The sequence below is a fragment of the Mya arenaria genome, chromosome 12, assembly GCF_026914265.1.
Source record: "Mya arenaria isolate MELC-2E11 chromosome 12, ASM2691426v1".
In the NCBI taxonomy this organism is placed as follows: Eukaryota; Metazoa; Mollusca; class Bivalvia; order Myida; family Myidae; genus Mya; species Mya arenaria.
In genome coordinates, this window is record NC_069133.1 from 51,593,878 (window position 1) to 51,620,370 (window position 26,493).

General features: G+C 36.5%; 3 protein-coding genes across 5 annotated transcripts in view; 2 read left to right on the top strand and 1 right to left on the bottom strand.

Annotated features, from left to right (window-relative positions):
- On the bottom strand, positions 1 to 24,822 carry LOC128211319 (protein SERAC1-like). Of its 2 annotated transcripts, none has more exons than XM_052915980.1 (17): positions 24,713 to 24,822; positions 24,096 to 24,337; positions 23,696 to 23,723; positions 23,089 to 23,222; positions 22,668 to 22,718; positions 21,170 to 21,298; positions 20,744 to 20,862; positions 19,084 to 19,206; positions 15,663 to 15,776; positions 12,471 to 12,633; positions 10,975 to 11,140; positions 9,916 to 10,072; positions 8,748 to 8,848; positions 7,068 to 7,165; positions 6,014 to 6,202; positions 5,468 to 5,611; positions 1 to 1,184 (listed from the first exon to the last, which is right to left on the bottom strand). In XM_052915980.1, exons 2-17 carry the CDS (start codon positions 24,295 to 24,297, stop codon positions 1,012 to 1,014), a joined length of 2,091 nt encoding a protein of 696 aa, XP_052771940.1. In that variant the 5' UTR covers positions 24,298 to 24,337; positions 24,713 to 24,822; the 3' UTR covers positions 1 to 1,011. The 2 variants fall into 2 exon arrangements, with proteins under 2 accessions (XP_052771940.1, XP_052771941.1); XM_052915981.1 differs by lacking the exon at positions 24,713 to 24,822 and adding an exon at positions 24,495 to 24,682.
- LOC128211322 (uncharacterized) lies at positions 1,618 to 5,024 on the top strand. Its single transcript, XM_052915984.1, has 3 exons — positions 1,618 to 2,270; positions 2,422 to 2,799; positions 2,971 to 5,024. The coding sequence occupies exons 2-3, from the start codon at positions 2,453 to 2,455 to the stop codon at positions 4,292 to 4,294; spliced, it is 1,671 nt and encodes a 556-aa protein (XP_052771944.1). The 5' UTR covers positions 1,618 to 2,270; positions 2,422 to 2,452; the 3' UTR covers positions 4,295 to 5,024.
- Positions 19,463 to 26,493, top strand: part of LOC128211320 (transmembrane anterior posterior transformation protein 1 homolog) — a 20,018-nt gene continuing 12,987 nt past the window's right edge. The window contains exons 1-3 of one of the 2 annotated variants that reach the window (XM_052915983.1): positions 19,463 to 19,879; positions 25,136 to 25,266; positions 25,640 to 25,758. In XM_052915983.1, the coding sequence (XP_052771943.1) occupies positions 25,138 to 25,266; positions 25,640 to 25,758 (248 nt within the window). In that variant the 5' untranslated portion in view covers positions 19,463 to 19,879; positions 25,136 to 25,137. Of the gene's footprint in view, positions 19,880 to 24,787; positions 24,974 to 25,135; positions 25,267 to 25,639; positions 25,759 to 26,493 lie in introns of those variants that run through there. The other variant, XM_052915982.1, reaches the window with a different exon arrangement.

Consider the following 26,493-nt stretch of genomic DNA (forward strand, 5'->3'; position numbering starts at 1 on the left):
TATGCTTTTCAAACATTTATTTAAACACACTGACATGCGTTAACATAAACTGCATCATTAACATAATGATAGAAATATACAACTCAACATCAAACAATTATCCCGACAAATATTTATCTTGACGCAAATAACAAGGTCCCCTGGGATTTATTAAAATAATAAACTGATAAAAATGAAAATGATATGCTTATAAAAACACCAAAAAATCAGTCACAATTACTTCGACACCTCCTCCCCTTTTAAGAACACCCAAAATCATTTGAAAATGTACACGTCTAATACGTAAAAGAGTCTCCAGAGTAATTCATTTCTAGACAATGCGATTTTTTATGTCCCTGGATACAATATGACAATACCCTTGGAGCATCTCCAGGTTTAGGACACGTGCGCATACAAGGCGTCCAACCTTGTTGTCAATGGTCGAAATCGTGTCAAGTACAATTGTATCTTTATCTAGTCTAGAAAATAGTCTCCTATATCAAGACGTTATTTTTCTACGTTTTGTATCTATGAAATGAAACTACCATCTCGTTGTGGAATGGTCAATACAATTCAGACATTTTCTTCTTTATGAATTTAAAAGTCTGAAATGAAGGCAACGGAAAAGATAAAGGATAAAACAATATCCCCTAAACATAAAACAATTAAGATGCCACCTCCCGACATTGTGCCCATTGATGCATGGTCGAGTGAAATGAACTTAACGAAATTGTTTTACATGCAGTCAATGAATGATCCTCCTAAAAAAATATGTTTTTTCCCGATGCACTAAGTGATCCGTTAAAAAGACGTTCGTTCCCGATGCACTAAAAGACATTATTTTCCGAAACACAAAGCGATCCTTTTAAAATCAAGATGTTATTTCCCGACGTATGTAAAGCTGTTTCTCTATCGATGATGGGTGCAGACTGGATGCACCATTGGTAGTAGTTTCGCCCAGATGCAGTGAATGATACACTGATTAAAACGGAATGCGTTGCGTTATAACGTCAAAATAACATTTTCCTAACATCAAGATGTAACTTCCCTACGTATGCGACGTTTCTTGTCCCTAGCCCGATGCTGGTGGATACAGGCAAGGATGAATCGGTACGACTGGATGTAGAGTGGGCTGTTGCGGTCCCGCGGCTTACATATGTTGATGTGGTCACTCGGGAATAGCTCAAATTCTCCCACACCAGGATCTACAAAATTAAGAACAACGTATTTTTTTAAAACTTTTGTTACTATTCATATCCAATAAGATAGTCCTTAATTGTGCACATACAAATTCGTATTGCTTAATTTTAAAAATCTCAGGGTTAAAAGTGAATTATTTAAAAAGAAAATAAATCTTTAAAGACATGAAGACGAATAAAGAGGCGGTACGCGGTATTAGACAGACTAGCTATAAGTTATAATAACAGCAGGTTGCTATTTTTTTTAAATCCTAAACGGAATTTTTTACTTTATTTCTGCTCCTTAGCTGGCGTCGCGCCGAAGGGCCTGGACACTTAAGAGTCAACGTCCTGTCTATATTACAATCTAAAAATTCCGCTTGGAATAACTTAAAAAGCTCAAAATATCGATGCTGTTAAATTATCTTAATATTGCTTAAATACAACGGATGATTTGCTTTAAGTCCTACGGGAAACACAATTTTATCCATACATATCTCAGCACATTATCAGTTTACTGGCCAAATTTAACCGCTCTTCTATTTCACTAGCGGATGCAAGAGGTGTGTGTGTGGGGGGGGGGGGGCATTTCATCAAAGTTGACTTATTATTTCAATATAGGAAAAGCAATAAATTACACTGAAAACGCACCATTTCGGACAAGAAACTGCTAGAACTTTCTTACGGGCGCACGCACAACCCGCTGCCAACATTTTAGACCAAAATCAATTTCGGTTCGGAGGAATAAAAGCAGGTCAATAGCATACGGCCTAAAGTTACGCCCCAGTTAACGTCCAATCCTAGAACCGTCCCTGCACACGGCCCCTTTTTTTACTCAAAACATAACTGTTTTTTAACAAAGATTGTCCACCGTGGTACAAAACAATTTATTTTGATTTTTTAAATTAAAGTAAAGAAAAAAACACACCACTCATCAGCGAAGTACTTAATATTAAGCATTTATAGTATAAATATACTCAAATAGGTTGTCTCTCTTTGATGGTTTTATGTATTATATTCAGAAGTTTACAAAGCGTAAACAGTTTGTACTATTTATGCTCGTTTCGTGTTCATTCATGATTAACTTCCGTGTCAAATTGTCTTCAATATGCTGTGAGTGTTTTTATATATTTACATTGTTACCAAATTGATATTATAAAACGTATTTGCCATATTAGTACGTGTTTTCAAATACATACATCTACACCTGAAAGAAAGTACGATTATGTTCTACGTCATACTTAAGTATTTACATACATTTCAGGAAAGTTGGAAGTGGAAGTTGAAGTGCCAATATGGAAAGTTCAATCAATAAAGGGTCGGACTGTGTCTTACATTCGCAGCAGCACGAGGCATCGGATTGTGTTCATGATTATCAATGTTCCGTGTGCAAAGCAAAGGGATTGAACGCGGAAGCGAGTTATTGTTGCACTGAATGTAGAAAACTGTACTGCAATAACTGCATAACATTTCACACACAGATTCTTAAAGAACACCAAGTTCTGACGACACAAGACAAGGCGAAGTGGGTCGAATTTGATGATATTTTCTGTTGCAAGATACATACAAAGCAGAGTCTTGCTTATTTCTGTGAAGAGCATGATGTCGTTTGCTGTCAGAAGTGCGTTTCTATTGATCATGGGTAAGATAGACTTTACTCCAAAAATGTATGTACATGTAAATAAAACCTATGCAGGATATCATATTCAATATAATTATCGTACACATATCTCGAAGTTATACATTTGGTTTCGATATACTCAATGGTAACTCTCTTTGTTGTCTTGATTAAATAAAATTATCTTCTATTTAGGTGTTGCAGGAAAATCGTAAATTTGTCATCGTTAGCCAGCGGAATCAGGACTAAAGATGAATTTACAGATGGCATTCTTGAAGTAAATAGGACACAGTTAAAATTGCGAAGTACTCAAGAAGAAAAGAAAACGACACAAAAAGCCCTACGCAAAACATCGGACGAATTTGTTGCAAAGATCAGGACTTTGCGAAAGGATATTGACAATGTCCTTGACAAAATGGAAGCAGATACACTTCAACAAGTAAGCACAGCTGAGAAACATGTGTGTGAATTACTTCGGTGTGACATAGAGGAGTTGAATGATTACGATGAGCGATTAGAAATTTTACTGAACAAAATATCAGAAAAGTATGGCGACAGCGATACTGCGACATGTTTGGCATTTCGACAGTGCATTGATGAAATGAAACAAGCTCAGATTAGTTTAGAAGAGGATGCACTAACACCATCATATTCAATGGCACTGACACTGAACTCGGATATCCACACACGGCTCTCTGCGGAGAAAGCGTTTGCAGATGTTAAAACCACTGCCACTAGAGTCAGGCAGATACATATAAAATGCCCCGATGACAAGAACACATGCAATATAACTGGTATTTGTGAGCTTGAAACCGGAGGAATTATTATTGCTGATGGTGGAAACAGTTCTTTGAAGCTACTGAACACATACAAAGAAATAGTATGCACCTACCGACTTCAACCATATTTAAAGGACATTTGCAAAGTAGGACAAAGCGAAATTGCTGTTGCACAAAACAACGAAAATTTATACAAAACACTTCATGAGATATGCTTTTTTGATTGTACGGACACATCTATTATACCCACAAAGGCGTTCAATGTAGACCACAGCTGTTCATCATTGCATTATGCCAGTGAACAACTGTATATGACAACAGGCAATGCCCTTTATGTCTACAATCCGACTGGTAAAATGCAGAAGAAACTATTTGAAGATGAAACAGGTCGGCACACCGTAGACAGACTAACTGTAACAGCGGATGGCTGTAAAATTTACGTCACAAACTACAAGCAAAACAAAGTTGTGTGTCTTGACAAAGACGGACGTATACTTAAAACAATAGAAGAGGAATATCTAAAAGGCCCAGAAGGAGTCTGTGTAGACAAGCAAGGTAGACTGTACATCTGTGGACACGATTCCAACAACGTCATTAAACACGACCACAGAGAGGAATTTGGAGTAGAAGTTTTAGGCGCCACTTTACTTCAACCAAGAACGGTTTGTGTGAGTGTAACTGAAAAACTATATGTTGGATTAAGCAGGTGTGACAATTTATTGGTTATTTTATTTGAGTAGATACTTTGAAGGTGGGGGGGGGGCGTTCATGTAACTGAAACAGTTAGTCTTGGAATAAACATATTGTGACAGAATGTTGATTGCTCAGTAAAAACTGAAGCTGGGGAATGTTTATTATGCATTTGAAATATTGTATCTTGAGTATAATACATATGCGTTAGCTTGTGTAATTTCATAGACACATCCATGTTTATGAGACTGAAACACCGTGGAACACTTTTGATTAAGCAGATGTGGTAAGATATTGGTTGTTTTATTTCAGTAGTTTAGTTTTGCTATGGAATGGATTGATATATCATGGTTGGGAAAATGTGATGTTAAGTTATCATAATCCATTTTCAACCCTAGTGATCCTCCTGTTTCACTAAATGTTTCAAGGTGGTCGCGAATATATCCAGCAACATTTATCACTAAAAAGTTGGGCTTCTAAGCTTGTCCATGTGGAGGGATGAATGCGAAAAGGTTCTATGTGACATATTTTGTATTGTACTCGTAACTGCACTGCAACGGATTGATGAAACTATATGTACATAACCACTTATATATATAAATCAAATATACATTAAGTGCTTGTGTTGTGCAAATATGATGAATTATTCAACAGTTTAGAGAAGAAAGTGTACTAAGTATATGCATGTTTAAGTAATAGTATTGTTCAAAATAACAGATGATTTTTTTGTTATAAAACATAGCCAATGGAATACCTGGGAATAAATAATTGTAAAATGTAGTGGATGTTAGTTACATAAAAAGACATAAACGTATCTCGCTGATGATAAAAACATAAACAGTGCATGATATATATTACTAGTAACACTGAAAACTCAATGATAAAGTGAGACAAAAAGAACAAAGATTGTCTTGAAATTGGGTAAACATACATGTAGTACTATATCATCAATTGATGCATGAAAACATGTCACATTTTAAATAAGGGACGAGGTATGTTCTTGCAGTTTTGCACATAGAAATATGACATGAAAATAAGATGTTATGAAAGATGAGAAACTATCAAATACTTAATTAAGCCAGTGCTTTTATTTTCAGACTAATGTAATCATAACAATCACCAAAAAGCCATAAAAAGTAGTTTCATCCCTGCAAATATAATTCTACAAAACAATGCTAATTGATATTAAAGAAAACAATTTAACTGAGATAATCTTTACTCACCAGCAGATTCAGGAGGTACTATGTGCAACACCATATTGAGAACCGTTCGAGTCTTCACTGTTTCCCCAAAACTCAGCACCGGAATATGACGTGAGTTGACCAGGTCCTGGAAGCTCTTCTGTAAGCTCTTTAAGCTTGGATTGTCTATGTAATACATATAAAACTCTTGATAGTAACAATTCTGAGAAATTGACAGTAACTTTGGAACACAAAAAATACTATCAATTAATGGATGTCCAAATGTTTATTTTAATAATAAAATCTTAATAAACAGATACTAAAGTCTTTAGTTTTAATGTCAATGTTAATACAACACATGATGGAATTATTTGTGTATTTGTTGAAACATATCTTTGCTGTTTTTCGATTTCCATCATATAAGTAGCATTACAGTATGGCAAGTATTAATAACTGTCAATTGACTACGCCTCTATTCAGTTATCAAACAGTCTGACACGAAAGTTTCCTTTTTAACGACAACAAATATAACAATATCCTAGAACATAACGTTAAGGGGGGAGTATAAAACCAACAAGTAGTTGTTACCTTCATCAAGTTCCTGGACCTCCACTGATGGAGATATTGCGTACTTGAGGCCATATTGTTTAGTGTATCGTGGGAGGCTAGACCCTTGGTGTGGAACGCTGTAGTTGAGAATGCCGATTGTGTTGTCCAGCAGGGTGTGATACTGGGGATCTGTCTCTGCCTTCCTCAACATGTCTTTGATCAATAAGCCTGTAAAAGTAAGTTGAATAATAAACAAGAGCTGTCACAGGAAAGTTAGGTTATACAAATTTCTTTTAGCTCGATTGTGACGAAAGCTGAAGCTTATAGAATCACTCTTGAGTCTGTTTCCTGGGTAAAAACCAGTACTGATGTCCATTTTGAGAGGCCGAGAGAAAGTTCCCCTGGTTGGGATTAAAACCCACAACCTCTTGGGTGAGAGGATGACACCTATACCACTAGACCACTCTCATTCTCACAGGAAAGCTACAAATGACCCCTGAATAGGCATTAAGAAGAATGTGTCTTTGGTATGGTGCGATACTGGGGTTCTATCCTTGTCTCTCTTAACGTTAGGTGAAGCCATGTTTATCAATCTGCAATCAAAGTGCAACAGGTCTTAAATATTTAAAGATGTATTTGCTTTTCTGTAACCAGTCCAGCTACAAATGTGTTAAAGACATCAGAATTGTTATAGCCATGTATAAATGAGTGCCGCAAAACAAACAACAATACTTGTCCGTTAATCATTGCAAGATTCATAAGCAAGGCCTGAGAGCTTACACACCACCTACTCTTGCTGTACGTGTACACCTAGTCTCTGGCAACATATGCACTAAGTTTAAGTTTAATATATAGAATTGTTTTTAAGCCTACCTTAGGTTTTTGCACAGCAACATCAAGACCATCAAATAATTTGTATCATATACATGACAAAATCATCTATCATTTATACATATAACCATTAACAATCATAAGCGGTTCCTGGGTCAACTAGTATCAATTATCAGCAGAGCTCGGTGTGAGGATCAAACCCAGGTTCCTCTGATCCCGAATCTGATATACCAAGCAGTTGGCATTACAACTTATCACATACCTCCCATGGAGTGTCCAACCCAGATAACAGGCCTTGAACCAACATCAGCCAGCCTTAACTTCTCCAAAAATGATGCACTTCTGCTTGACAGGGTACGTCTGCCAATATATACATACATGATAATTAGGACTTTTTCCATGACTTAGAAGAAATATAAGATTCTCTTCTTTTTTCAAAATCCCAGTCTAGTCTAGGATTGTCCTTGTCAAAAAACATCTCTATTTTTATAAAGTGTGCAGTTATTCTGCACAGAATATGATTTATTGCCTTTGTACCATTAAACATATTAAGTTTTTGACTATCCTTTTTCTCTCATAGTATGAATTTTTTTTAAATATTTTTTCCCTGCCTGGTACATACCTTAGTATAATTATAATCTATTGTGAAATTTGGTGATTTTTGTCATATAACTTTTGTCCATAATGATCTTTCAATCTGAAGCTCATACAGATTCTATAAATGATTTCACACCACTTACTGAAGACAAGACGCCCAAAAGGGCCTATGCTCTACTGGCATGGCTCTTGTGGTCATTTTCAATCCAGAGCATGTACGTTTGAGTAATAAGCAACAAATATATAGTTCACTTTTAGTGTTTGGGTAAGCTGAAAACTCTGCACGTTCAACATCTGAGGACAGGAAGTATTGTAAGCAGATTAGTTGCATGAACTATTTTAATATGTGCCAAGTAAAGGTAATCTGAGGGAAAAAAAATATTTGCTTTCAAAACTGTACTCATCATCAAAATTTCATTTCTGTAGCTTTAAAATAAAAAGTCGGTCAAAGTCAAGGACATCCGAGGACAACATTAATGCTTGTTTGAAAAACTGTTCACATGGTCAAAGTTTCATTATTGTAGCTTTAAAAATTAATAAGTAAGTCAAAAGGGGTGGGGCCAGCTTTTGCCCAAGGGGCATTATTTCAAATGTTTTCAATTGCATCATATGATGCTCCACAACAAATATCAAAGGTATGGTCCTTGTGGTTTGAAACAAGAAGATTTTGAAAATATTTCTTAAATAAGTCTCTAGGAAAATTGTGACAACCAGGGCAGTGCCAGTTTTGACCCAAGGGGCATAATTTGAACAACCATGGTAGTGGACCACTAAATAAAGCCTTGTTCAAAATAGCAAGGATTTGCCAGGGGCATGATTTGAACAAACCTTTGGAGGCTATTGTGACTTTACATGTAAACTTGGCTAAAAATAGACTTCGCTCATGTAGACTTGGCTAAAAATAGACTGGTTTTCAAAAGGAACCGAGCTCTAATGGATATCTAGATACTGTACAAGTTTCATCGAGATACAATCAAAAATGAAGACTGTATCGTGTTCACAACCAATTTTTTACACAATAGCATTTTTTTATACTATCAAGGGCCATAATCTAGGCATGCATGGGCGGATCTGGCTGGTTTTCAAAAGGAACCAAGCTTTAATGAATATCTAGATACTGTACAAGTTTCATCGAGATACAATCAAAACTGAAGCCTGTATCGTGTTCACAAGCAATTGTTTATAGACACACAGACGCACGGATGCACATACTACGTACACATTACCATCGCATAAGCTCTTCTGGCCTTTGGCCAGTAGAGCTAATAACAGCCTATTAGAAAGTCCTGATAAGAATAAACATTGAAAAATTGATTCTATGAATTAAAAACAAAGAAGTGCCTACTTGCTGTCTTCTATAGGGTGCTTACGGTTCCATGTGGTCAATTCTGTGTCATATCCCACATTCAGAATGCGGGCTTCCTTTAGATCATGGCCTAACCAGTCCTGAAATAATACTTTAATCTAGTTTGTCCTGAATTATTTAAGACATACATTAACCAAGATCATTGCAAGTAAATGCTTACATACATTATTTCTCAGCCAATCAAGGGCATTCTCTTTCATCCGAGGTTCGATCATGATAAATCTAATCTTTGGTACATATAGCATCATCACTCTGGATCAAGGGACAAACTCTTCAAAAGCACCAACTATTGCAAAATACACTCGTGCCATTTTTAGAATACGAAGTTTGGGGATAATTAGTTGAATGTGAACAAAAGTTGGAGAGTAGACACTGTAAATGCAGTTTTTACCATTTAAGGGTCAATACTATGGTGTGACTAGGATGATGTGAATGGATCAAACATGACCAAGTCATTCTGCCCATTAACATATTGTCTAAAGTTGGCGATGTTCGGAAAAAAAACTTCTACAGTTTTTGAATGAACAAGACCGACTCTAGGTAATTTCTTTTATCAAAGGGTGATAACTCTCAAATGACTCCTGCAATATAAATGGTTAACAAACATGTCTATAGTTATTGATCCGACAATACTGATTTTAGGTAGTTTCTATAATTAAACTGTGATAACTATTGAGTGACTAAAGTAATATGGCTGGTTACGGTAACAACTTGTTCATGATATATTATGCCCATTCACATTTTGACCAAATTTGACGATAATTGGAAAAATGCTTCTAAAGTTATAGATCAAGGTGCTCATCTTCCTGGCCTAAATACATCTGTTCTATGACGAGCATATTTCAAATATGAGACCTCCTACACTTGAGAGTATTGTCATATTGAACATGTGTACGAATTTTTATGTTTATATATTAAACATTGTTTGAGTATTGGGAAATGCTGAAGTTTTAACATGGAAGCCACACCAAGGCTACCACAGTTTCTCAATGTTTTTTTCCTTTGAAAAACACACCAACTAAAAATGAGCTAATTTTAAGTGATACATGTACAAGGACAACTACTTGTGAAAAGAAAAGTTATGAAAGCATTAAGCACACAATTTAAGCAGAAGTTCAACTGATATCTAACTGTAAAGGCTGCCTACCTTGGGCCAGAAGAAGGTATGGCTTTGTTTGAACTCCTCAGTCATGACAAAGTTGGGCTCTGTGTCTCGGCGATCCTCCTGTCTCCAGGTCTTGAAAGGACCACCCAGAAGCCCATGGATAAAGACAATATCAACCTCCACCCTAGGGCTCCTTTGCCTTCAATAAAGCAAAAGCTGTCAACATTTTTACTTATAATAAAAATTCATCATAAATCTCACAGGAATTGCTTATGAACACCTTTATCCCCCCCCCCCCCCCCCCCCCCCGCCCCCCTCCCTTATTATTAAATACCCTAAATGCAATGAAAGATGATGACTGATATTTGCAGATAAAATGTATCAGCTTAGCAGCGTGGAATAGGTTAGTATGATATAAGGATTATGACTCTCTGACCTCAAAATCCAAAGGGGTCATGAACAGGTCACCCCAAACCTAATTGTCAAGAATGAGGGCCATGGATGCAGGCATTATCGAGCTATTACACAAACAAGCTTTTTGCATTCAAGGTCACTGTGACCTTGACCTTTGACCTGATGACCCCTGAAATAAAAAGGGGTCATCTGCTGGTCAGGCTCGACCTCCAAGTCAAATTTGGCAATGGGTGCAGGCATTGGTGATTTATCACTCGGACAACCTTTTACCTTTAAAGGTCACTGTGACTTTGACCTTTGAGCTGATGACTCCCAAAATCAATAGGGGTCATATACTTGTAAGGCCCAGCCTCCTTGTCAAGTTTGATGGCCATGGGTGCAGGCATTGTCAAGTTATCACTCTGACAAGCTTTGAAAACCTTCTACCATTAAAGGTCACTGTGACCTTGACCTTTGAGCTGATGATCCCCAAAATCAATAAGGGTCATCTACTGGTCAGACTCAACCTTCATGTCAAGTTTGATGACCATACGTGAAGGAATTGTTGAGTCATCACTTGGACAAGCTTTGGTTTACCGACGGACCGACCTACGGATGGACGGACCGACATGTGCATGACATGGGGCATAATAAATGCTTTATGACTGTACACAAGTTATTCTGTACTAGTGACAGTACACTGATTACCTGGATCTAAAGATAGGGTATCCTGGATACACCCCATCCTCAAACACACCGGGAATTCTGAGATCTGTATCTATATCTCCATCTAGGTTGGCTAGGGCTTGTGCAGAGTAGAAGAAAAGGGAAGGTTCACGGGAAAACAGCCACTTGTGTAAAACTCCTGCCCATCCTGGAAGTCAAAGAAATTATAGTTGAAATAACACAGGGATACATTGGTATGTATCCATATCTCAGTAAAGGTCAGTCATGTCTAAGCAGAGTAGAAGAACAAAGACGAACCATGAAAAACAGTGACATTAGTAACACCTCGCAAAGAAAGTTTGAAGGTGTATACTTGCTTCACTATACTGTTGGATGAATGGTCGTTCAGTGATCTGTCAATTGATCAGACAAGCAGTTGATTTCAAAATGTTTGGGGAGCAATATTTTTCTTTAGTTTTAGATAGATTGTACTGAAACTCGGTACACATGATCACCATGAAGTGAACTTGTGCCTTACATACATGTACTTATCACAAGCCACAACCAAGTTGTGTAGAAAATATATAGTTACTTCTACAGTTTAAGATGGATTTTACTAAAATTTGTTTCATATTATCACCATGTGTCCTTGCGCTTGACATATTGTTTGTGAGCCACAGACAAGTTGTCAAAGAGTTTAGTGCTCATGAATATAGATTTTACTATGGCTATATGAAAGTTTTTGAGCATTTAATTAACGTGTTTCACACTTCAGAAGCGATTGCTGTACCATGCTTGGTAAACATTATCACCATTAAGTCTACTAGTGCCGGATTCTGTTTTGTGAGCTACAGCTTAGTGATTTTAGAATTACATACCATTGAAATTAAGTTCTACTTTATAGTAGTATGGTTGTATGTGGAGGGAACCACTTCCACATTGTAAGAGGGATTATTTTTAAACTCAGTCCATATGATTAAAAATCACTATGAAGTGTTCTAGTGCTAACATTTTATTTTGAGAGCCCCACGCTAATTGTTTCCAAGTTGTGCATTGAAACTAGAATGATACTTATATTGCTATGCAGGAGTTTACAGAGTGATTTCAGGGTAAATGAGTGATACTTTGTACACATTAAGGTGACACATAGTGTAGTGATCACTTCTGTGATAGCTCTAGATTTCATAAAAATAGGTTATCCATGTGTGTCATTTAGTTTGGAAGAGTTATCCATGACATTCAGACTTTCAAGGGACATCACACAATAATAACTCAAGTCATAGTTATGACACACTCTACATATTGTCACTGGTAAAATGTGAACAAACATTCATGTTAATATGTGGAATGTGAGTTTAAGTCAAGTTTTTGCACATCAATGCCACACCGCCTTCAACAGCAATGAGGACAACGACACCAAGAATATGACAATTACCGGTATTTACTTTTTTGAAGAATAGACAAGCATGCACAACCAAAAAACAGTCCAGCAAATGGCAAACAAGCTAAAAATGATAAGAAAAAAGGATCCCGTTCACCTCCAGTGATGATATGTGAACGTAGCGCAGGGCTCATTGCAAGATTTGCAAGAATACGGGCAACCAGGGATCTGACTTCCCCTACCCCATTCAGCTCCAGTAACACCCGCTGTAGCAGAGGGAGAATTCCAGCCTCTAACATCTGAACATGCTGTTCCCTTACCTGAAGATTGTTGAGAATAACAAGATATGGTTAAACTGCACATGTGTTGTATGCTATGTAAGAATTGGGGATCATAAGTTACTCTTTTATAGTTTAAAAACAATGTTAATGTTCATTGTTTACATCATTGATATTTGGTGGCAAACATGCGTTAGGCAGTATCTGCTGTTAGGTTTTAGAATTGCAATTGTTGGCAGGAAAATTTTGCATCGTTAGGTTTAGAGCTGAGTTTTTAAGCATTGCTGTGTCTGGCAGGGAAAACAGACTTAATAATCTTGGGATTGGCAGTGAGTTTGGGTATAAATCAATCATTCCTGGGCTCAAAAAATTGATTAGGTCCCAGATTTATAAAAGTGAATGTTATAGTTACCATATTTCCTCGACTATAAGGCGATCTGCTTATAAGACGACCCCCTAACTTTGCCCATGAAATCTGGTGTTTTTGTCCCGACTCGTTTATAAGACAGGGTCAATTTTTAAAACAAATCAAGCACTTGAAATTCTCCAAGTCTGTGATAATGTTCAAGCTAAACAGTCAGTTATCAATTAAAATTGTTAATTTGCTTAGGATTACTGATTTTTATTTTCCGATCGTATGGTTTGTTTGAATCAGCCTAGACGCAATTTAGGGAGTTAAATGGGTTCATACGGTATTTGATTGACCTATTTAAATACAAACCATTGCAGTGCATCTTTGATCACAGCTGGTCACAAATTGTACTGTTTGATCTGAAGCCGACAAACAGGACACATTCCATTACATGTGTTAATTAGTTAAATTATCGTAGGTGTTTGTTTGGATTGCAGGTAATGGGACTTAAATTTTGAGAAATAAATAACCATTGATGATTGCCGATTAATTAATATAACGATTAATGAAATGTGTATTGAAATCTGTCAGTTGCATGTATGTGCATGATATACGCAAAGCCTTATAGTAAGGAACTAGAACTCCGCGAGTCGGATGTGGCGCCTGACGAATTATTTACTGTCGACATTATGGCTGTTGGATTGGCATTTTATTCATTTATAGACAATGATGTTGCCATTTAAATTTCAAGTGTAGGTGGCATTTGAACTGAAGGTAAAAACGATAAGTCGGACAAAAATTAACAACGAAAATTAACAAAAGGCAATAACTCTAAAAATATGGATGCAAGTGTAACGGTTCTTGTACACTGCACTTGCCCTAAATGAGATCTATCTACCGATTAAGATTCAGGTTGATACCTCTCATAGTTTACAATATATGCCCCTGACAAAATTTAAGCTTGAAAATTAACAAAAGGCAATAACTCTAAACATATAGATGCAAGAGTTACGGTTTTTGAGCTATGCACTTTCCCTCAATCAGATATACCTACGGAATAAGTTTGATACCTCCTAGTTTACGAGATATGCCACGGACAAAACCTAAGCATGAAAATTAACAAAGGGCAATAACTCTAAAAATATGGCAGCAAGAGTTACGGTTCTTGTGCACTGCACTTGCTCTCAATGAGATCTATCTAGCTATGAAGTTTCAAGTTGATACCTCTTATATTCTTCAAGATATGCCCCGGACAAAACTTTAAGCATGAAAATTAACAAAGGGCAATAACTTTAAAAATATGGAAGCAAGAATAACAGTTCTTGTGCACTGCACTTGCCCTCAAATAGATCTATCTACGTATGAAATTTCAAGTTGATACCACTAATAGTTTAGGAGATATACCCCAGACAAGCGAAAATGGGACGCGGACGCCGCCGCCGCCACTGACGCCGCCGCCGACAAAAGTTACCCTATATATGTCGTCTTTTCAGGCGACACAAAAAGTAAGTTTTATTTACGACATAGAAAAAATAACAATTCATTTTTTAAAATATTTTTTGTTCAAAATATTTTTATTTTAAAGGTAGCAAAATATGTCTCCTGTGATAAACAACGTGTTTGGACCGATAACATGCGTTATATCGAGTGTTCATCGTAGCGAAAACAAAGCAGATGGTCGTCTTAATCCGATGGGTGTGATCTTGTCACTTTTATTGGGGTGTCATCAACAGACAATGTTGAATATCCCTAATTCTGACTCTATTCTTTATGAATTTCTTATAGACTCGCCTATAAAGCGGGCCCCCTTCTTTAAGGTTAAAAATCGGGACCAAATTTCCCAGTCTTATAGTCGAGGAAATACGGTAGTGTCTTATCGTAACAGACCTTCTAAAGGACTTAATTGAAAAAGTTTGTAAAAGCTTTTTAAAAAGGATTGAATTTGAATAACAATATATGGTGTTCAATATTAAAACTGGTTTAAAGCGTTGTTGTATTAATATAGTAGTCTGTCACAGAAAAATCAAAGAAAAAGGCATGGCTTGAACATTGGCTCTTCACTACAAATTGACAAGTATAACATGTAATCAAAGTTTTATCAAAATCGTAGGCAAAGAAATCACGCTCAAACTCATGAACTAATATCTTTAACTTGACCTAGAAAGCTTGCTGTTCCAACATAGATTTCAACATCAAATTTGTGAGTATACTATTTGACTACAGTTTCATCAATATACTTTAAGGTGTGGAGATATGGGGCAGACACGAATTAAACACTAGACCTAGTATTGTGACCTTGACCTGCAAAATTCGGTTTGCACATTGACTTGAGCCAACATGTGACATAAGATATATCAATATATTTTAACAGGTGTTAAAGACATGGAGACAACACAAGGTAAGGTTAATAACTTGATCTAGTCAATTGTAACCTTGACTTGATGATGTCTTTTTTGCCATCACCTTGATGAAAAGAATATGTTACTATAGTTTCATTAAAACACTTTGCGGACATGGCTAGGTTCAAACATTAGTTTTGCATGTTGCTTCAGAACATTCATCATATATTACTTGTACACCATTTGAGTGATGCAGACACAAAAGTGTTAGATATGGAAGGATGGACAATGAAGGGTGGTTCTATGTTCCTTGTGCCACTCAATGGTGCAAGATAAATTTAACAAAAATAAGGTATAGAACAAACATTCTGAGACATTACCTGACTAAACCTTGCAAGAGCCTCTAGAAAAACCAGTTCCACCTGTCCCACACTCTCGTCACTCACTGAGCGGATGTTCTCCAGGGCAGTACCCCCAAAACACCAGGGACCAGACTGTAATACACAGGTATATATCATGATAAAACATTTGTAGATGCCACTTGTCCCTCACTCTCGTCACTCACTGAGCGAATGTACTCCAGGGCAGTACCCCCAAAACACAAGGGACCAGACTGCAATACACATGTATTGTATCATGATAAAACATTTGCAGATGCCACATGTCCCTCACTCTCGTCACTCACTGAGCCAATGTTTTCCAGGGCAGTACCCCCAAAACACAAGGGACAAGACTGTAGTACACAGGTATATATCATGATAAAACATTTGTAGATGCCACCTGTCCCTCACTCTCGTCACCCACTGAGCGAATGTACTCCAGGGCAGTACCCCCAAAACACCAGGGACCAGACTGTAATACACAGGTATATATCATGATAAAACATTTGTAGATGCCACCTGTACCTCACTCTCGTCACTCACTGAGCCAATGTTCTCCAGGGCAGTACCCCCAAAACACCAGGGACCAGACTGTAATACACAGGTATATATCATGATAAAACATTTGTAGATGCCACCTGTCCCTCACTCTCGTCACTCACTGAGCGAATGAACTCCAGGGCAGTACCCCCAAAACACAAGGGACCAGACTGTAATACACAGGTATATATCATGATAAAACATTTGTAGATGCCACTTTTCCCTCACTCTCGTCACTCACTGAGCGGATGTACTCCAGGGCAGTACCCCCAAAACACAAGGGACCAGACTGTAATACACAGGTATATATCATGATAAAACATTTGTAGATGCCACCTGTCCCTCACTCTCGTCACTCACTGAGCGAATGTACTCCAGGGCAGTACCCCCAAAACACAAGGGACCAGACTGTAATACACAGGTATATATCATGATAAAACATTTGTAGATGCCACCTGTCCCTCACTCTCGTCACTCACTGAGCCAATGTTCTCCAGGGCAGTACCCCCAAAACACAAGGGACCAGACTGTAATACACAGGTATATATCATGATAAAACATTTGTAGATGCCACCTGTCCCACACTCCCGTCACTCACTGAGCGAATGTACTCCAGGGCAGTACCCCCAAAACACAAGGGACCAGACTGTAATACACAGGTATATATCATGATAAAACATTTGTAGATGCCACCTGTCCCACACTCTTGTCACTCACTGAGCGAATGTTCTCCAGGGCAGTACCCCCAAAACACCAGGGACCAGACTGTAATACACAGGTATATATCATGATAAAACATTTGTAGACGCCACCTGTCCCTCACTCTCGTCACTCACTGAGCAGATGTTCTCCTGGGCAGTACCCCCAAAACATCAGGGACCAGACTGTAATACACAGGTATATATCATGATAAAACATTTGTAGATGCCACCTGTCCCTCACTCTCGTCACTCACTGAGCGAATGTACTCCAGGGCAGTACCCCCAAAACACAAGGGACCAGACTGTAATACACAGGTATATATCATGATAAAACATTTGTAGATGCCACCTGTCCCTCACTCTCGTCACTCACTGAACGAATGTACTCCAGGGCAGTACCCCCAAAACACAAGGGACCAGACTGTAATACACAGGTATATATCATGATAAAACATTTGTAGATGCCACTTGTCCCTCACTCTCGTCACTCACTGAGCGAATGTACTCCAGGGCAGTACCCCCAAAACACAAGGGACCAGACTGTAATACACAGGTATATATCATGATAAAACATTTGTAGATGCCACCTGTCCCTCACTCTTGTCACTCACTGAGCGAATGTTCTCCAGGGCAGTACCCCCAAAACACCAGGGACCAGACTGTAATACACAGGTATATATCATGATAAAACATTTGTAGATGCCACCTGTCCCTCACTCTCGTCACTCACTGAGCGAATGAACTCCAGCGCAGTACCCCCAAAACACCAGGGACCAGACTGTAATACACAGGTATATATCATGATAAAACATTTGTAGATGCCACCTGTCCCTCACTCTCGTCACTCACTGAGCCAATGTTCTCCAGGGCAGTACCCCCAAAACACCAGGGACCAGACTGTAATACACAGGTATATATCATGATAAAACATTTGTAGATGCCACCTGTCCCTCACTCTCGTCACTCACTGAGCCAATGTTCTCCAGGGCAGTACCCCCAAAACACCAGGGACCAGACTGTAATACACAGGTATATATCATGATAAAACATTTGTAGATGCCACCTGTCCCTCACTCTCGTCACTCACTGAGCGGATGTTCTCCAAGGCAGTACCCCCAAAACACCAGGGACCAGACTGTAATACACAGGTATATATCATGATAAAACATTTGTAGATGCCACCTGTCCCTCACTCTCGTCACTCACTGAGCGGATGTTCTCCAAGGCAGTACCCTCAAAACACCAGGGACCAGACTGTAATACACAGGTATATATCATGATAAAACATATGTAGATGCCACCTGTCCCTCACTCTCGTCACTCACTGAGCCAATGTACTCCAGGGCAGTACCCCCAAAATACCAGGGACCAGACTGAAATACACAGGTATATATCATGATAAAACATTTGCAGATGCCACCTGTCCCTCACTCTCGTCACTCAATGACCAGATTACCCTAAAACACTATGGGCTGTAAAGTATCCCGGTACAGGTTGAAGCTAAAAAAATCCCATCAATAGATGCCATCGCACCCTGTCTCCCATCAGTCATTGCATGACCATGGCCAGTATTCAATACTGATCTTATTCTTATTATTAGACATGCGGGCATCAGTGTTTCCATTCAGCCTATTGGTTAGCTAAATATACAGGCCAATCAAAAGACTTTGTTTCTTATCTTAAATATAAGATCAATCTATGTTGCTTATTGAATACGACCCCAGAGGGCCTTATCACCAAAACATTGGACTGTAATGTACAAGAAATATACAATATACTAACCATATGTGAATATTCATCCAGGGGAGATGATCATCCACATGAATGTAAAGCATGGTTTCAAGGATTAAAGTCCTTGCACAATGCTGAAGTTTACATTGTCATGTGTTCGAAGCAAAAGGAATGTCAATTTAGAGGTGTATTTTTTTAATTTAAATTATACCCAGTATTATATCAAGGGATGTAATTTTTAACTGCAGTTTTAACCAATTTTAAACTTTCTTAAGCAGTTTACTCTGAAAGTATGAGAGTAATATTTATCTTAATAGTAATGTTTAGAATAGAAAATAAATGTCTGAAAGTATGTTACACCAATCATTTACATTTGCATTCATATCAATAATAATGAGTCACTGTTTTTAAACATAAATTAAAACTCAAAAATATATGCTTCAATTTACCTCTACAATATTTTTCTGTTTTGTGTCAGGCAGGCGTTGTGCCGTAAACTGTCGTAGGACAGGATCAGTGGTCTCCTCTTTGAGCTGGGCTAACAGGCCACGTAACTCATCCTCTATACTGCCCTGTAGCATCGACATACCAATTTTTATAATAGAAATTATGCAATTATTCTCCCCCGAATATGATAAAAAACATTGCCAGCATTCTATAGATCGTATTAAATGATTAATGGACTTGGAATAATTTGTGTACTAATCATTTTTTATCCTAAGATTTTATTTACAGTTATATTTGGTACATGTACGTTTGTTTGGAAACATTGACTTCATGTTACCTATAACAAATCAAAATGTAGGTCTCATTTTATTATTGAGCATATTTTTACATCAACAACAACTTTGAATGCATTCAAGCAATTATGCTGCATGCCTATTGCATACAAACAGTTAACAAGCAGAATGGTAAAATAAGCAAGATGCATAAATATAAAATGTGACCACAAGATGAATGATTGTAAAATATATAAAAAAAAGTTGTGGTTAACATTTTGCTAAACATTTTTTTTTTTTAGATTGATTCATCAAAGTCCGAATTTTTGTTTAAGTTAGGAGAAGTAGTATTCATCCAATCATGAATATATTTATGAACATAGACTGAACGAATTCGTGTTAATTTATAAACTCACTGACCTGACACCCATGTGATATTTACTATTATCAAACTGCTGTAAATGGAAAGAATTTTTGAACGACATTCCAACCGTGGATATGTAGGAATTAGTTGCAGCACTTTATGGTAATGTAATAATTTGTACTATATAACTCATGTGTATACTGTCCATCTGCTCAAATTGAATTATGATGTCATTTGTGTTAAATTCTGAGGTTATTTGCATGGTATATAAAATTATATATATATTGCCATATTTATAGTATGGTTTGAGCAATTGTTTCCGTATATCCATTTATTCCGCATTCTTGTAGAATGCTATTTATATGAAATGCCCAGTTAGCTTTATTTATTGATCCATCGTCCAATGTGTTTTAAGCATACTATATGATTTGAATAATAAAGAGTTCTGGTTACTTTTTATCAATTTAGACCAGTACTTTATGAGTATGAATTTCCTTTGTATATGCATTGGAATTATACCATTAGTTCTCCATTTTAAGCATGTCTATATATGTTTTGTTTTTTTAAACATAAAAGTTTTCTGAAGTTTTTGTTATCGATTAGTTTGATGTCTTTACGATTGTGATATTCCCATATTTCAGATTTGAGTATATTTTTGCAATTATGTTTATAAGCGTGATGCCATGAAAGTTTTTAGTTTCATCTGGATTTCCCCCTTTAAAAATAGGTACAGGCACAATAATGCCTATGGCCCAAGATTGATGATATTCTCCTTCGTGCAATAAGTTATTATATAAATCTAACAGGAATGGTGATCGTGTTTATGTTTCTTTAAACATTTCTGCAGTAATTTGGTCTGGCCCTGGACTTTTTGAATTGCATTTTTCAGTTCTGTGATTGTAAATAGACAATCAAGTGTTATGAGTACATGTACATTTTAATTTGAAAACTAGACAAGCTTACAAAACATGATGTTTATACTTCCATAATTAGTTTTTAAAAATTGCTTTTCAAGCAAACCCTTACCTTGACTGCATGACTCCAAGGCATGGGCCTAAACAGTCGCTGGTCGGCCTCACGAATCCTGGCTAAACTAACCTGTGTACGTTGGGAACACGCCTGTGAAACCTTCCGGAACTGGTGGTCTTTAAAAGTATTATATCAAGTCCATTGAAAACCAATTCTGTGCTTATCAATCAAAAAAGGTATTAAACCATCATCATTCAATTAAACTTACAAACAAGCAATGTCCCAATTATCATCTGATAAACACCCAAACACAGAAATTACAAAACAAAGAAAAACAAGTTCATCTGGATTAAGTATAAGTCATTTAGTGTCTGCTCCCAAATGTTAAACATCACATGATGGCTTAGCAAAATTATTCAGGTTTGATATTGACGCACATGCACAAACATTTTCTGAAATTAAATTGAAAGCGAATCTACTTACCATCCCAATCATTATCGGCAGTAAGACTGGTGAGACCTCGGCGCCGAGTACTCGGATCTGATGACTCTGCTAAGTTCAGCAATATGGCTGGGTCACGTGACTTTGAATTCACCCATGGTAACACTTTTCCTAAAACAGTGGTGATGGGTGGTTTTAAAGTTGATAAGGTTGTTGTTCATTGCCTGAAATATGGCTTTACACTTCTGCATCCTTTGTGCAGAGTCATTCCGAAATTTAGAATCCTAAATGGGAAATTTACCTTGACCAGAGAATAAGAAGCACCAGTTCATAAGATGAAAAATACATTAGAGCCTGATCTTGATTCACCTTAAAGCTGCACTTCCACAGATTAAACATTTTGACAACATTTTTATTTTTTGTCTTGGAACGAACCGATTTTTGTGAAAACCCATGGAAACCAATTATATAAGACTGCTGACAAAAAAATAGATCGCAAATTTTTATATTTAAGTTCAAAAATGATGTTTTATGCATTTTTCTTAAACCGTTAGTAAAGGCTTAAGCAATAAAACATTAGTTTTCGAACGGAAATATGAAAATCTGCAATCTGATCTTTGGCCAGCAGTCTTATATAACTGGTTAGCTGATATTTACACAAAAATTGGTTCATTTCAAGACCAAAAAAACCAGTGAGAGTGCAGCTTTAACTGTTGCAACCCTGTCATCCCCAAGAGAGGCTTAGAGACCAGAAACAGCCGTTCTGGTGGCTGTGAGGTAAGGAAAAACTTTAAAAATCTTCTTCTCCCAAACCACAAGGCTTAGGCCGTTGATATATGGTAGGTAGGATCACCAAATGGTCCTCTACCAAGATTGTTCAAATTATGGCCCTTGGGTCAAAATTGGCCCCGCCCCGGGAGGTCATGGGTTTTCTCTATATGTTTATATCAAAAATCTTCTCCTCTGAACTTACTTGGACTAGAGCTTAGATATTTGGCATGATTCATCGTCTAGTGGACCTCTACAAAGTTTGTTCAAATTATGGCCCTTGGGTCAAAATTGGCCCCGCCCCGGGTCAGAGGTTTCAAAACTGTTATGTGTTTGTCACTATATAAGCTCTACAAACCTTAAATTACATGTACATCTTTGTGACATGGCATAAATTTGACCTTAACCAGTTAGTATACATAAGCTGAAAGCTGTTGTCTTTATTAAATCAGTGAATAATTATGCACAGAATTAAATAATATGACTGAAATTTGTTGATAAGAAAATGTTTCTCCTGTTAGAAATACAATCATATTATCACAAAACATCCAGCAAACAAAAAGCTCTACTCAGTAAAACTGAAAATCACATTGTGTAAGATCAAAGAGTTAATGTTTATCATTGATATTTCATGAGCATGCAATAAGAAATTGGCTTCAGCTTAATTAAATTGATTTTGTTCCATCAATGCTAAACTTCCTATATTTTGTAAAAAAAATGAACACATCTTAATTAATGTGAAACTTAGGTCTGGGGTACTTGATTAACATACTTGACAACTTCTCATACTTGTACTTCAGTTTGCCTCTGAATGTGTCAGGAACTGAAAAAAGAAACAAGAAACAAAATAAATACATAACTATACATGCATATGTACATGGATATGTACTGATGATTCTTGTCAAAAAGATCTCAGAGATCATTAAACAGCTCATAACTTTAATTTTCTGGAGGTCTGCACCTTTAATAGACACAATCTCAAAACTTTAATTTTTAGCTTATAAAGGTATGTACTTCACTTGAAATGATCAATTTCCTTAGTTTTTCGAAGGTTATTACACAAATTGCTATTAACTTCAAGCTATGCTGTAATCAACAATATTGATAATAGAATATAGCATGTTTAGTGTGCTATTTAAAACGAGAATCGGTACAGACAGACTTGTTTAAAACCCTTGTTACAGTATACATACAGACATCTTCTAAGGTGAGTATGGGAGGTTTATCCGGGTAGATGAAGCGTGTCTGCCTGTCAGCCTCATGTGCACTGTGAGTTGTTTGTAGCCGATCATCAAGGGATATGACTGTGTGCACCACAAACACCACACTAAAAACAAATAAGAATTTTAATAACATTTAGATATTTTCACTCCATTTTTTCCTGTTAAGTGGAGTACTTATGTAGAACATGTTATAAAGATGGCATGTTGGTTGTGTAAGGGAAACATATCTAATTAAACATTGCTTTTAATTTCCATACTGTTCTCTGAAGCTTTTATTCTCCCAGTCCCAAAAACTATCTACGGTAACAACAATAAATACATTGGTATAGATAGATCTCACTTTGTTTTGCAATGTTTCAAGTAAATTATGCACTGCTTTAATTGCATGCACATATGAAGGACTGTGTTTAAAGACCTAAACTAGAAATGTTATAGAGAAATCTGTATTTTGTCCAGCATCACATGTCCTTCATTAACCTCATTGACATCAGAAAAAAATATCCAGCATGCTCATGAAGACAATAAATACTACGTGTTCATGTTTGAGGCATGACAAACAAATAGAATTCAATCTTACCATCCAATAAATATGCTCCACCCAATACCTGTAAATACAAAAAGTAATATTTAGAATAAATATTGAGTGAAAATCTTTAAAGATTAAAGAAGGATGGAAAAAGCTTTTAAAAATTACTTTTAGACTCTATTACACCTTTAACATAATTTAACTACATTTGTATTATCGCTACATGTTGAAGTACAGGAAAGTGTAGATTTTTGCAACGTTTCTAGTGGCAGATTGCTTCATCAAGCTGTGTTCTTCTAAAACTAAATAATGTACATGTAACTTCAGTGATCAGTTCAGATATGTTAACATTTAATACCCGTTAGTCTTTATTTGCTTCATATTTAAACTGTACCTATTTTGGATGTCATACTGCAATATTTCGTACAAATATCTTCATAATAGTAAATACCTAGCTTAGCTTTCGATGACAAGCCGAAGTGCTGCCTCAATTTTTTTATCGTTTCTTCATCTCTGAGGTTTGTTGATTGTAATTTAGATCGTAAAACCGTAAGGTTTTGCTTGAAGAATGTTCTTGTATGAACACTGGTCACCACTGCAATGGATCGTCGAAGAAGAGGGGAAACTATCCAAACATTCAACACGTAAACCATTCCGCATCACAACAATGGTAAAACACGGACAGACAATAAACTGAAAGAGAAAGTTTACAATGTTCAAAATAATGTTGTTTTTTTAAGGTTCTTTCACAAACGCATGAACTAGCGGTAGATATGCTTAGTATTATTATAATTTGTAATATAGATAAATAATGGAAAGAATGTGTTTTTCTTAACAAGGTGAAAATCACCATTTATATATTTCCCTTCATTACAGTAAAATTGAAAACACTGAAAAATTGACGTTTTAGTTTTAGTGGGTCGAATAATCCTGCTACGAATGTCCTTGAAAAGTCAAATAATTTGAACAAAATAAATTAAGGAAGATAAATGCAATGCTTGAATGCAATGCATAACAATTAAATACAATAAAAAAACGACTGCATAATCAGATTTTGTGTATCCTTACTGTCAAGGCTACTAGTTTCAGCTGATTTCGGTCAAAACTTTGTTGTTGTTTTGATTCACCGCACGTGCGGAAATAATGAGTTCCGAAGATATCCGAAAGTTTGTAAACAAGCACGTCAAGCTTTTATAATATGGATTTTCCTATATATTGAAATCACAAGTGTTGATTTAATCAAGGTCAATGCATTAAACGAGAATACTTTCCATGAACAAGAAATGGCTGCTGAAAAAACACACAAGTCTGCTGAAGATCAGTTCAGAAGTAAGATTTTGTAATATTGAGTTGATTGTTATCCGGATGGATTTTTTTCGGATATCTACAAATGTCAAACTGACACTTTACATTTTTAAAATATCAATATTTACCATTAAATCATTTAGTGTTTTATAAAGTATAAACAGTTATGAACGTTATGATTTACAGCTATGTCAGTATGGGGCTACTTCAAAACTGAGATGACTCGAGGTTATCAGTTAGAGCGTGAAGAGGAAAAGTATGCGCAAAAGCGGCAGCGAGTTTACACATTCATGAAAACCCCCAGAGAACTTGAAAAGGTATATTTTGATTAACATTCTCTGCGAAAAATATTGTTATTCTTAAGGAAAATAAAATAAAATATAATTTAGTTATTTGTGACAAATGTTACTGTTACTGTATTTTAAATAGTCACTGAAGGCCACATTTCAGAAAAAGTGATTTTTTAGTCAGGCATTACAAAATTGAAATAAAATCACGGAGGAGCATTGCACATCCTTATTGGGTCCAGCCATGCATCTGCAACTTATAACCCTTAATTTAGGTAATATTTTAAATCAAAGTCAAAAACAATTATTTGAATACTTAAAAGCATGAAAGATGCTCTTTAAAATATTGACATATGGAACATCTATAGCATAGATAACTTGCCAATGCTGTTATATTTTCCAGTTCACAATATTTGGATTTTTCCAATGCCTCGATGCATTCCTGTTCATCTTCACATTCCTGCCATTGCGTATTCTACTTGCAGTGCTGCGTGTCTTTACTCTTCCATGTGGCCTGATAAGGTATAATTTAGATATATCTGACATGTACACATCAATTTGATTTTTATGGTTACTGGTTGACGGTATATTTCCGAACAGGGCACAAATCCGGAACACCGGCTAAAACACGTGTTTGTTTACAGTGATCGATTATTCGATGATCTAGATCAATACATAGGCAGGCTTGCCTTGGTCACACTTGCGAAGTTTCATCTTGTTTTGTTAAGTATTTGTCAAAAAATGCCATTCAATGTTTATAGGCTTAAAGATCAAAATGTAGCACATGGGGGAATGACGTCAGAGGGCGCACGCGCATCTTTAGGTTTTGCAGTTATGTTGACCTACATTCAAGATATTTATAAATAGAAATCACGGTTTACATTCGAAGCGAATGTTTTGAAAAAAAACATCGGAAACAATAAATCACTTTGCAGCTAAGTGTTTATTTAATATAGCATACTTTTTAATTATAATTGTATGACCATGTATTTTCGCTTTTCAAGTGTTCGGTATTTGTGCCCTCCATAGCATAATTTTAAGGGTGATTTACTGTCCATAAAATGAACGATTTTCGACATGAAATTGATGAGATCATAAATCTGTTCTTTTACAGCTGTTTTCACATGGACCAAAGATGTTTCATACGAAATTTTAACTTACTACAACAAAAACTCTCCAAGATTATTGTAAAAAACCTCAAAAAGTGTTTGGATTTGTGACCTTAGCCAGTATAGAAGTTTTAAAATATTAAACAAA

What these genes read in the sequence shown, in the direction of transcription:
- LOC128211322 (XM_052915984.1), top strand. Translation starts at nt 2,453, where the DNA reads ATGGAAAGTTCAATCAATAAAGGGTCGGACTGTGTCTTACATTCGCAG. An exon ending in TGCGTTTCTATTGATCATGG is followed by an intron (nt 2,800 to 2,970) that starts GTAAGATAGACT and finishes TCTTCTATTTAG; the next exon opens with GTGTTGCAGGAAAATCGTAA.
- LOC128211319 (XM_052915980.1), bottom strand. Translation starts at nt 24,297, where the DNA reads ATGGTTTACGTGTTGAATGTTTGGATAGTTTCCCCTCTTCTTCGACGA. An exon ending in TACCCTATCTTTAGATCCAG is followed by an intron (nt 10,073 to 10,974) that starts GTAATCAGTGTA and finishes GCTTTATTGAAG; the next exon opens with GCAAAGGAGCCCTAGGGTGG. An exon ending in GGTCCAGGAACTTGATGAAG is followed by an intron (nt 5,612 to 6,013) that starts GTAACAACTACT and finishes TGTATTACATAG; the next exon opens with ACAATCCAAGCTTAAAGAGC.